We start from the raw sequence: 12,928 nt of genomic DNA on the forward strand, positions 1-12,928 counted from the left end.
ACCCATTGCAGTTTTATTCTCTGTGTGCTGTGGGTTGAGAGCAAAATTGGAGTCTGCCAAAAAGAAAAAGTGAGTGGTTTTGTGAGGTTTTCAATTTTATGTACTTCCAAGGAAATAGCAAAAACAAAAACAAAACAAAAAAAACTCAATCCACAAACGCCTGATGTATATTGCTTCAGAAGGTTCCTGGGAAAAAGAAGGATTTCTATCCAAAATCCCTTACCCGGAATTTGAAGATTATTTATGGTTGCACAGTCAGCTTGCAGCCAGGACAATTGGTTTGACAACTGTCAGGATTTATGGCAGCTGTGAGAGCTGGGTATTTGTACCCATGCATGTCCCATATTCTCCAGTATTGTTTAGGGATAGCTTGCTCCTGTGATGTGCCTTATGAGCTATGTGTCTTGAACCCAAAAATGATGTAGGTTATGTTCCTGGATGTAAAATGTAAGAGTGCATTAGTTTGTTGTCCATTGCTTATAAAATAATACCTGAAACTGGGTTATTTATAAAGAAAAATGTATTTCTTACAGTTACGGAGGTTGAAAGGTCCAAGGTTGAGTGGCCGCATTTGGTAAGAGCCTTCTTGCTGGTAGAGACTGTGCAAAAAGTCCCAAGGTGGTACAGGGCATCACATGGTGAGGCTGCTGAGTGTGCTCACATGTTAACGTGCTAGCGCAAATCATTCTCTCTCTCTCTTTTTTTTTTTTTTTTTGAGACGGAGTTTCGCTCTTATCGCCCAGGCTGGAGTGCAATGGCGCGATCTTGGCTCACTGCAACCTCCGCTTCCTGGGTTGGCTCACCACAACCTCTGCCTCCCGGGTTCAAGCAATTCTTCTGTCTCAGCCTCTTGAGTAGCTGGGATTACAGGCATGCGCCACCACACCCCGCTAAGTTTTTATTTTTAGTAGAGCAGGGTTTCTCCCGTGTTGATCAGGCTGGTCTCGAACTCCTGACCTCAGGTGATCTGCCCGCCTTGGCCTCCCAAAATGCTGGGATTACAGGCAAGAGCCACGGCCCCCGGCCCTTTCTCTTCTTATAAAACCACCAGTTCTCCCAGGATAACCCATTAGTCTATCAACCCATAAATTGATTAATTCATTCCTGAGGATAGAGCCCTCATGATTCAATCACCTCTTAAAGGTCCCACCTCTCAGTACTACCACACTGTAGATTAAGCTTCAATGTGACTTTTGGAGGAGATGGTTAAACCATAGCAAGCAGTTTGGGAACCATAGTCTGTACAGAAACAGTGATTGTATTAATAGGAAGTATGAGACACCAGCAAACTAGAGTGGAATGGATGAGCGCCTTGTAAAGAGACATCCATAAATGTTTCAGTAACTATAGCTACGTGAGATGAGGGTATACAGAAACTCTGAGGACCTACAGACGTGTGTATCTCCTGTAGGCAAAGTCATTGTCAGAGCAAGTAATCCAAAGGTCTTATGGATGCTTGTGTCTCTGGCGTTATAAAACGTATGTTGAATTTTAATTGCCATTTTAACAGTGTGGAGAAATGGGACCTTTAAGAGGTGATTAGGTCATGATGGCTCTGCCCTTATAAAGGAATCAATGCCTTTATCATAAGAGTGGGTTTGTTAACCCGAGAGTGACGTTTTTATAAAATCAGCTGTCTCTGTCTTTCATGCTCACTTGCCCTTCTGTCATATTATGACAGAGTAACAAGGCCCTCACCAGATGCCAAGCAGATACCGGTGCCATACCCTTGGACTTCCCAGCCTCCAGAACTGTATGAAACAAACTACTTTATAAATTATGCAATCTGTGGTGTTTTGCTATAGTAGTGGAAGACAGACACAGACATAAAGCCTGTTAATTCAAACCACTACTGCACAGGTAGGAGCCTCATGACTGAATGAAGGGAGATTCTATACTTCTGAGATAAGTCTTTTTTTTTTTTTAAACCTAAACATAATTCCTGGTGACTCAAGTGGACATAACCTTCATTGTCTCCAGTTCTTCTTCTTCCCTGAGATTCTGAATTTCCAACAACATTGCTTCCAGTTTTTGATACTATAAAGTCAGAGTTGACCCACGTAAGACATGAGGAGAGGCTAATGATGGAATCAACACAGCTTCGCCAGAGGTTATAAAAGAGGATTGGGAAATCCAGATTTTATTTGGAATCTTTCTTTTCTAACAGCTTTATTGAGGTATTAGTGACATTCAGTTGCACATTGTTAAAGTGTAAAATATATAAAAACAATCACCAAAGTCATGATAATAAACATATCCATTGCCTCAATAGTTTGTTTGTACCCTTTTCTGTTCTCTCTCGCTCACAGTCCTACCCAAATTTTTATGCTCAGGTAGCCATTGGTTTACTTTATGTCACTATATACATCTTTCCTTCCTTCCTTCCTTCCTTCCTCCCTCCCTCCTGCTCTTTTCTTTTTCCTTTTTTCTTTTATTTTTTCTTTGTTTCTTTCCCTCCCTCCTTCTCTTCTCCTCTCCTCTCCTCTCCTCTCCTCCTCTCCTCCTCCTCTCCTCTCCTCTCTTCTCTTCTTTCTCTTTCTCAGAATTTCACTCTTGTTGCCCAGGCTGGAGTGCAATGGCACGATCTCAGCTCACCGCAACCTCCGCCTTCTGGGTTCAAGCGATTCTCCTGCCTCAGCCTCTTGAGTAGCTAGGATTACAGGCATGCGCCACCACGCCTGGATAATTTTGTATTTTTAGTAGAGACGGGGGTTTCTCCATGTTGGCCAGGCTGGTCTCGAACACCTGACCTCAAGTGATCCACCCGCCTTGGCCTCCCAAAGTGTTGGGATTACAGGCGTGAGCCACCATGCCCGGCCTATAAATTTTCTAGTATCTTATACAAATGAAATCCTACATTACATTCATATGGAGCATTTTTTGATATTTATACATGTTAAGCGTATTCATTTTTTGTTGATGAAGAGTATTGCATTGAATATACCACAATTTATTAATCTATTAATATATTTTGATTATTTCTAGTGTTGGACTAAAAAACTAACAAAGACCCATGAACATTCATATACAAGTGTTTATATGAATATATTTAGCAGAATTGCATTTGTTACACCTCCTTGTCCATGATGGTTATGGTGTATTTTAAAGATTAACCATTTTCATAGATGTGTTGTGGTCAGTGTGGTTTTTAAATTTGCATTTCTCTAATAATTAATGATGTTGAATAAGTTTTTCTTTTCTTTTTTTTTTTTTTGAGACGGAGTCTCGCTCTGTCGCCCAGGCTGGAGTGCAGTGGCGCGATCTCGGCTCACTGCAAGCTCCGCCTCCTGGGTTCACGCCATTCTCCTGCCTCAGCCTCCCGAGTAGCTGGGACTACAGGCGCCCGCCACCACGCCCGGCTAATTTTTTAGTATTTTTAGTAGAGACGGGGTTTCACCGTGGTAGCCAGGATGGTCTCGATCTCCTGACCTCGTGATCCACCCGCCTCGGCCTCCCAAAGTGCTGGGATTACAGGCGTGAGCCACTGCGCCCGGCCTGAATAAGTTTTTCTATGCTTATTTGTTATCTGTATATTTGGCCAAATTTCTAAATCTTTTCCCTTTTTTAAAAAAAAAAAATCTTATTTTTCTATTTTAATAGAGTTTTAATTTTAGAACATTTTTAGATGTACAGAGAAATTGCAAATATAGTACAGAGATATCTCATTTACAAGCACACCCAGTTGTTACTAATATATAGTCATATATTAGTATACAGCATTATTTACAATTAGTGAAGCAGTTTTGATACATGATTAAACTAAAGTACATCTCTGATTGAGATTTCCTCAGTTTTTACCAAAATACATGTTCTGTTCCAGAATTCCACCTAGGATACCACATTACATTTATTGTATTATTTTTTATTCTTTTATTTATTTTTTTCATGTGTCTCTAAATGTAACCACATTACAGTTAGTACTCACATTTCTTTAGGCTTGTCTTGCTTATGAGAATACTCACTTATTTTGATATTGATTTTTAATTTTTTTTTTTTTAGATAGTCTTGCTCTATTGTCCAGGCTGGAGTGCAGAGGCACTTTCTTTCTTTCTTTCTTTTTTTTTTTTTTTTTTTTTTTGAGATGGCGTCTTGCCCTGTCTCCCAGGCTGGAGTGCAGTGGTGTGATCTCGGCTCACTGCAACCTCTGCCTACTGGGTTCAAGGATTCTCCTGCCTCAGTCTCCTGAGTAGCTGGGATTACAGGCACCTGCCACCATGTCTGGCTAATTTTTGTATTTTTAATAGAGATGGGGTTTCACCATGTTGGCCAGGCTGGTCTTGAACTCCTGACTTCAAGTGATCTGCCCACCTCAGCCTTTCAAAGTCCTGGGGTTACAGGCGTGACCCACCGTGCCCAGCCACTTTTAGTTATTTTTATTTTTATTTTGAGTCTCCCTCCGTCACCCAAGCTGGTAAGTAATTCTCGTGCTTCAGCCTCTGGAGTAGCTGGGACTACAGGTGTGTGCCACATGGTTGGCTAATTTTTGTATTTTTAGTAGAGACGGGGTTTTTGCCATGTTGGCCAGGCTGGTCTCGAACTCCTGGCCTCAGGTCATCTTGAGTGGATCACTTGAGGCATTTGGGAGTGCCTCAGCCTCCCAAAACGGTGGGATTACAGGCGTGAGCCACTGTGCCCAGCCTGCACATGTCTTTCTTACATGTGGACTCTCCAGGGGATTTATGCTGTTCAAGAAGCACCTGAATCAAACTGTGCTTTAAAAATATTTTTAAAACATTCCATGATTCTTCATAGTACAAAAATGAGAAATCTCCCCTAAATCTCTAAAGAATTCCCTTTTTAAACTTTTTGATTTCCTGAACTTGTCTGAAGGACTTAACACAGTTATATAGAGTGTTCTTTGTGTAACAGTATCCATGACTTTCATTTTTAGCTCTGGTATTAGATCTTCCTGGACAAGAGCATTACTGGCCATGTGTATGTTGCTATCACAAATAACTAGTAGTTAATATTTCCTAAATCTTAGCAAGAGTTATGATGAATAGCTGAATTCCATGAAGAGAAAAGACTCATGGCATGACAACCAGATTAGGAAAGAGTGTTTTCCTTGTCCTGCAGGCAAAACAGAACTGAGAGATACGAGTATCACTCATGATGAGGACAAAAGGGCTGCGTGATGGGAAATATGAGGCGACCAACACAGAGTTGTTCACTATCCACTGGCCTGGGTTTGCAACTACAGTTGTCCAAATTGTCAGAAAACTATGGACTGAATAGAAAACAAAAAAGGAGCTCACCAGGACCATGATGGTGCGTGTGGCTCTGGTTTCCTGGGAAGGTCTGCAGGAGAGTCTGTTGCTGTGATTGTGTTGGACTTGCTGCTTGTGTCTGTAGAGGAAGAAGACCATGGAGCCACTGGCCCAGACCATGAAGCCCAAACTCATAAAATCAGGGGAAAAATATAAGACTGCATGTAATGAGCTATAAATCTCTTTGATGCTTTGTAAGAACAGTATCCATAATTGTTTTTTGCACTACTGTTTTTGCTATTCAGTGGGCCATTCACTAATAGAAGAACAGATGCATTCATCAAGACATGGGGGACCCAGCAGAGGAGACAACAGAAGTCAATAAACCTTGGGGATCTAATCTTGATCTCCATCCACCTGCATATACTGGGGTTGAGCTTAATGGCTTGGAATCCATTGAGAAGGCAGATGGTGCTGAGGGAAACTCTTGTGCCCACCCTGTGATAATAAAAGACAAACTTACATCCAGTGTCATTCAGCAAATATTTCAATCCAAAAGCTGCCATTATCTGAGGTATCCCTTTAAAGAAAAGGACCATGGAGTTAGCCAAGGCCAGGTGGCTGAGAATCAAGTCCGTGGGTCTCAGCTTGTGTCCAGTGAACAAAATTAAGTTATAAAAACAAAGGAGAAAGGAATTTCCCAGGATCCCAACTCCAGTCTGAATGAGGAAGCTAATCCCTGATTTTACTTTTCCAAAAGCCATTTCATCAAAATCTAGGGGATGTTGATTTTCATTGAGGTCTGAAGAATCAGTAGAATAAAAAAGCAGAAAGAAGTATCTTGTCATCAGTGGAGACAGAAGTTTTAGTGTGTCTCCAACCATATTTTCTCATCTTAAACAGAAATTAAGATTGTCCCTGTTCGTGCAAAGGCAATTGCTTGTGTGTCCATCTGCAGAGAAGCAGGTGAATGAATGAGGGCTCAACTGCACAACAGATCCACAAATCAAACCCATAAAACTCAGGGCTTACACACATGCAACAAGTAAATACAAGCAAAACTAGGGAAATATATAAAAACAGAACACAGAAGAGTCAATATCATTAGAGTGATATTATACTATAGTTTGCAAAATGTAATCATGACGGAACCCTGGGTAATATGGACAGGGCTTTTTCTGTATTATTTCTTATGACTGCTTGTGAATCTATACTTATTTCAATAAAACCTTCAATTAAGTAGCCTGGAGATATGAAAAGCAAAAATAATACACCATAAAACCTTTTCCACACTAATATTTTAGTAAACACCATTGTTATTGATGCATTGAAACAAATTTTAGGCCGGGTGCAGTGGCTCACACCTGTAATCCCAGCACTTCGCGAGGCCAAGATGGAGACCATCCTGGCCAACATGGTGAAACCCTGTCTCTACTAATAATACAAAATACTAATAATACAAAAATTAGCCGGGCATGGCGGCGCGTGCTAGTCCCAGCTACTCGGGAGGCTGAGGCAGGAGAATTGCTTGAACCTGGGAGGCAGAGGTTGCAGTGAGCTGAAATCAAACCATTGCCCTCCAGCCTGGGCGACAGAGCGAGACTCTGTCTCAAAAAAAAAAAAAAGAAAGAAATTTAAAAAACCCTACAATACAATTGGTAACAAGGCCTTCAGCACAGTACAAATGCTAACTTGAAGAATTTTAAAAAACTATGTATAATTTTTGGAACAATCAACATTGCATCATGGTATATTTTATTTTAAGCACATATATTTCTGTTATTTTCCACCAGACAGGTCTAGAGATTGTGAATTGACTCTGCAGAAATAACCATGACCACCTTGAGCCCACACATTTTTATCTCAATGCCATTTCTCACAAGTAAATGCAAAAGATCCTGAAAATAAATACTAATCCCAGAAACACCTAAGATATCCTTAAAACTTGTTAAATAGGAAATTCAATATGTTCCAGAAAGCTTGGGTTTATTTTTAGGGAAAGATAATTCAATTGGGAGGGAATTTCATTGCACAATATTCATATATATCAATCACAAAAGAAATAGTAACTGTGGCCAGGCGCGGTGGCTCACGCTTGTAATCTCAGCACTTTGGGAGGCTGAGGCGGGTGGATCACAAGGTCAGGAGATGGAGACCATCCTGGCCAACATGGTGAAACCCCATCTCTACTAAAAATACAAAAATTAGCTGGGTGTTGTGGTGCGTGCCTGTAGTCCCAGCTACTCGGGAGGCTGAAGCCTCCTGGGTTCACGCCATTCTCCTGCCTCAGCCTCCTGAGTAGCTGGGGCTACAGGCGCCCACCACCACGCCCGGCTAATTTGTGTGTGTGTGTGTGTTTAGTAGAGATGGGGTTTCACCGTGTTAGCCAGGATGGTCTCGATCTCCTGACCTCGTGATCTGCCCGCCTCGGCCTCCCAAAGTGCTGGGATTACAGGGATGAGCCACCTCGCCCGGCCATAATTTAGATTCTTTTGGTGTCTCTATGGAATTGCTATCATCAGGGAAAATTATGAGGTATTTTCTCCCATGAATAACTACATCTCTTTAGGGGTGGAACAATCAATAACACAGAAGTATCAAGATTCTCAGGCGAGAGGTGGCTCACGCCTGTAATCCCAGCAGTTTGGGAGGCCGAGGCTGGTGGATCAGCTGAGGTCGGGAGTTTGAGACCAGCCTGACCAACAGGGAGAAACCCCGTCTCTACTAAAAATACAAAAATTAGTCAGAGGTGGTGGCACATGCCTGTAATCCTAGCTACTTGGGAGGCTGAGGCAGGAGAATCGTTTGAACCCCAGAGGCGGAGGTTGCGGCGAGCCAAGATCATGCCATTGCACTCCAGCCTGAGCAACAAGAGTGAAACTCGGTCTCAAAAAAAAAAAAAAAAAAAAAAAAAAAACTCAGGCTCCGAGGTATGAAAACCTTTTAGATTCCCACACACCACTTGTTGACAAATGTTTTTCCTATTTATATGAACTCATCATTTATCTTCAAGATAGTTCCTGATTCTTTTCTTTAATCTCTTATTTTGCTCCATTGTCCTAGTTGTATAATTTACTTCCAATATGCATTTGGTTTCCTATTTTTTCAGCTTCTCCTTATAAAGTACCATTTTTACTATGACTATTTTGAAAGCTTCTTGTATGTATAAAGTTAGTGTGATTATTGACTTTAACATACCACCTCCTTCTCCTCCTAGCCTCAGAAAGAAGTGTTGGTAACTGGCGAGAATTTTCAGACAGATTTTCCTTTTTTTTTTAAATTTAATTTAATTTTTCTTTCTTTCTTTCTTTCTTTCTTTTTTTTTTTTTTTTTTTTTTGAGACGGAGTCTCACTCTGTTGCCCAGGCTAGAGTGCAGTGGCGCTATCTCGGCTCACTGCAAACTCCGCCTCCCACGTTCAAGCAATTCACCTGCCTCAGCCTCCTGAGTATCTGGGATTACAGGCGCCTGCCACTGTGCCTGGCTAATTTTTTTTTGTATTTTTAGTAGAGATGGGGTTTCACCATGTTGGCCAGGCTGGTCTCGAATTCCTGACCTCGTGATCCACCCACCTTGGCCTCCCAAAGTGCTGGGATTACAGGCGTGAGCCACCGCGCCCAATTTAATTTTTTAAAGTTCCAGGATACAGGTGCCAGACGTGCAGGTTTGTTACATAGGTAAACGTGTGCCATGGTGGTTTGCTGCACCTATCAACCCGTCACCTAGGTATTAAGCTCAGCATGTGTTAGCTATTTATCCTGATGTGCTCCATCCCCCCACCCCCTTGACATATTCCAGTGTGTGTTGTTCCCCTCCCTGTCTCCATGTGTTCTCATCGCTCAACTCTCACTTATAAGTGAGAACATTTGGTATTTGGTTTTCTGTTTCTGTGTTAGTTTTCTGAGGATAAGGGCTTCCAGCTCCATCCATATCCCTGCAAAGGACGTGATCTCATTCTTTTTATGGCTGCATAGTATTCCATAGTGTATATGTACCACATTTTCCTTATCACTGATGGGCATTTGGGTTGATTCCATGTCTTTGCTATTGTGAATAGTGCTGCAATGAACATATACATGCATGTATCCTTAGAATGATAATAATAGAATGATTTATATTCCTTTGGATATATACACAGTAATGGGATTGCTGGGTCAAATGGTATTTCTGGTTTTAGGTCTTTGAGGAATTGCTACACTGTCTTCCACAATGGTTGAACTAATTTACCTTCCCACCAACAATGGAAAAGCATTCCTATTTCTCCACAACCTTGCCAGCATCTGTTGTTTCTTGACGTTTTAATAACAGCCCACTGAACAGCAAAAACCTTAGTATGAAAAACAATTATGGAGTCTGCTCCTGGGCAATGCAAGAAATATTTGGCACCTTATATACAATTATATACTTTTCTCCTGACTTTTTGAGTTTTGGCTTCTTGGTGTGGGTCAGTGGCTCCATGGTCTTTGTCCTATACAGACACAAGCAGCAAGTCCAACACATTTATAGCAACAGACTCTCCTCAAATCAGTATAAGTAAAATTAGGAAAATATTAAGATGATAGTGAGGGCCGGGTGCGGTGGCTCATGCCTGTAATCCCAGCACTTTGGGAGGCCGATGCAGGCGGATCACGAGGTCAGAAGATAGAGACCATCCTGGCTAACACGGTGAAACCCTGTCTCTACTAAAAATACAAAAAATTAGCCGGACATTGTGGCGGGCACCTGTAGTCCCAGCTACTCGGGAGGCTGAGGCAGGAGAATGGCATGAACCCAGGAGGTGGAGCTTGCAGTGAGCCAAGATCGCGCCACTGCACTCCAGCCTGGGCGACAGAGTGAGACTCCATCTCAAAAAAAAAGAAAAAAAAAGATGATAGTGAATATATCAAAATCAATATCATCATTGTGATATTATACTGTAATTGCCAAATGTAACCATGGGTGGAAACTGGGCCATGTGTAGAGGCTTTCTCTGAGTTATTTTTTAAACTGCTTGTGAGTCTAAAATTAAATTAAAATTATTGTTAATAAAATGGTCAGTAAAAATGCTCAGGAATATGTAAGTCAAAAATAAGGCATTATAAAACCTTGTCCATCATTATGTTTTAATACACATCTCCTCACATACTTATCATTTCTTTCTGATGAGAACATTTAAAATCTACTCTTTTGGCAATTTTGGAATAGACATTAACAATAGTCACCATGCCGTGCAACAGATCACTAGAACACATTCCTTGTGTCTAACTGAAACTTTGTATGCTTTCACAAAAATCTCCCATTTTTTAGTTTGCCCTCTATCTCTTTAGCCCCTGGTAACCACCATTCTACTCCCTACTTTTATAAACTCAACTTGCCTAAATTCTACATACAAGTGAGACCATGACCATGTGGTGTTGGTCTTTTTGGACTTTCTTTGAATGTGTCCTGCCTTCAGAGATGCGTTGACCTACAAAAAAAATGTATTGAAGCATACTACTATAATGTGTGCACATTTCTGAATGTCATGTATAAGATACCTATTTTTGCCACTCCTATTCAATATAGTACTAGAGGTCCTAGCCAGAGAAATCAGGCAAGAAAAATACCTAGCTAACTAAATAAAAGACATTCAGGTGAGAAAATATAAAGTAAAATTGTTTTTCTTTGTTGTAATATGATCTTATAAACTCTTAGAACTGGGGAACAAATTCAATATAGTTGTAAGACATAAAATCAATATACAAAAATCAGTAGCATTGCGGTACACCAATAATGAAATAGCCAAAACAGAAATCAAGAAGCCAATTCCATTTGCAATAGCTATAAAAAGCAAAATAAAATAAAATAGAACACTGAGAAATATTTAATCAAGAGGGGAAAGACATCAACAAGGAAAACAACAAAGCATTGATAAAATAAACTGAAGAGGACACAAACAAATGGAAAGACATCCCATGCTCATGTATTCAAAGAATACATATTGTTAAAATAACAGACAGTACTACCCAAAACAATCTAAAGATTTAATGCAAGCCCAATCAACATACAAATGCCATTTTTTCACAGATATAGAAAAAAATTCTAAAATTTGTATGGATCTTCAAAAGAGCCCAAATAGCCAAAGCAATCCTGAGCCAAAAGAACAAACCTGGAGCATCACACTACCTGACTTCAACACCTTACACAGCCATAGTATCCAAAACAGCATAGTATTGGTATTTTGTTTTTTGAGATGGAGACTCGCTGTGTCGCCCAGGCTGGTGTGCAGTGGCGCCACCTCGGCTCACTGCAAGCTCCGCCTCCCGGGTTCACGCCATTCTCCTGCCTCAGCCTCCCCAGTAGCTGGGACTACAGGCGCCCGCCACCACGCCTGGCTAATTTTTTGTACTTTTAGTAGAGACGGGGTTTCACCATATTAGCCAGGTTGGTCTTGATCTCCTGATCTCGTGATCTGCCAGTCTCGGCCTCCCAAAGTGCTGGGATTACAGGCGTGAGCCCGTAATCCGCGCCCGGCCTAGGACTTCTTTTTAACATATGTGTTGAGATTCCAATCTTTGTGGTTGCTATTTCTTTGATGATTAATTTATAGATTACAATGATTATTACTATGCAGTCAAATCACAATGTATTTTCTATAGAAATTAATACAAAATATATATATTTAAAATGAAATGAGTTAATGTTTATTCTTCCAAAAATTTTTGTAGTTTAGAGATTATTTAAATTATTTGAGTTAGCATTTGTACTTGCTTTGTTCTATGGTGAAAGATTTGCTACCAATTACATTGTAGGTTTATTTGTTTCAATTCATCAATACCCAATGGTGTTTACCAAGATATGATTAAGACAAGGTTTTACAATATCTTATTTTCATCTTACATATCACTGGGCTATTTAATTGAAAATTTTATTGAAATAATTGTAGATTCACAAGCAGTTGTAGGAAATAAAACAGAAAGAGCCTGGCCCATATCGCCCAGTTTTTCCTCATGGTTACATTTGCAAATTATAGTATAATATCACAATAATGTTATTAACTTTGATAGATCTTATATCTTTTAAATATTTCCCTTGCTTTATTTCTATTCCTTTGTGAGTGTAGAACCCCTGAGTTTTATGGATTTTATAATTTCATTTTAATTGAACATTATTTAGGAATTATATAAAGTATGTTTGTAAAAACCCAAAGATATATCACAGAATAATTCCATAGAATCCTAACTTTCATTTCTGTTTCCCCACCTGTCTGTCCCTATATACATATGCCTCTTCTGGCTTCAAATAATTCAGCATCCTTTGTACACTCTTCTGACCCATGCCTTTTTCACTTAAGCATATACCCTTAAGTAAAACCATATATGCAGTTCAACCTTAATGCAAACTATGTGTTCATACAAAGTACTGAGCTAGACCGGGCGCAGTGGCACACGCCTGTAATCCCAGCACTTTGGGAGGCCGAGGCGGGCAGGTCACCTGTGGCCAGGAGTTCGAGATCAGCTTGACCAACACGGAGAAACTCCGTCTCTACTAAAAATACAAAAAATTAGCCGGGCGTGGTGGCGCATGCCTGTAATCCCAGCTACTCGGGAGGCTGAGGCAGGAGAATCACCTGAACCCGGGAGGCAGAGGTTGTGGTGAGCCGAGATTACACCATTGCACTCCAGCCTGGGCAACAAGAGTGCAACTCCACCTCAAAAAAAAAAAAAAAAAAAGAATGAGATCATGTCCTTTGCAGGGACATGG

At 40.6% G+C, this 12,928-nt stretch overlaps 2 protein-coding genes across 2 annotated transcripts in view; one reads left to right on the forward strand and one right to left on the reverse strand.

The window, feature by feature from the left end:
* Positions 1 to 12,928, forward strand: part of LOC115930105 (zinc finger protein 419) — a 58,442-nt gene that overhangs the window by 15,708 nt on the left and 29,806 nt on the right. The gene's annotated exons all lie outside the window — the stretch shown is intronic.
* Positions 3,915 to 6,091, reverse strand: VN1R1 (vomeronasal 1 receptor 1). The gene is given in 2 exon segments (XM_004061568.5): positions 3,915 to 5,441; positions 5,444 to 6,091. Coding segments are annotated over 2 exon segments (1,062 nt in total). The 3' UTR covers positions 3,915 to 5,027.

The sequence above is a fragment of the Gorilla gorilla genome, chromosome 20, assembly GCF_029281585.2.
Source record: "Gorilla gorilla gorilla isolate KB3781 chromosome 20, NHGRI_mGorGor1-v2.1_pri, whole genome shotgun sequence".
Lineage (NCBI taxonomy): Eukaryota > Metazoa > Chordata > Mammalia > Primates > Hominidae > Gorilla > Gorilla gorilla.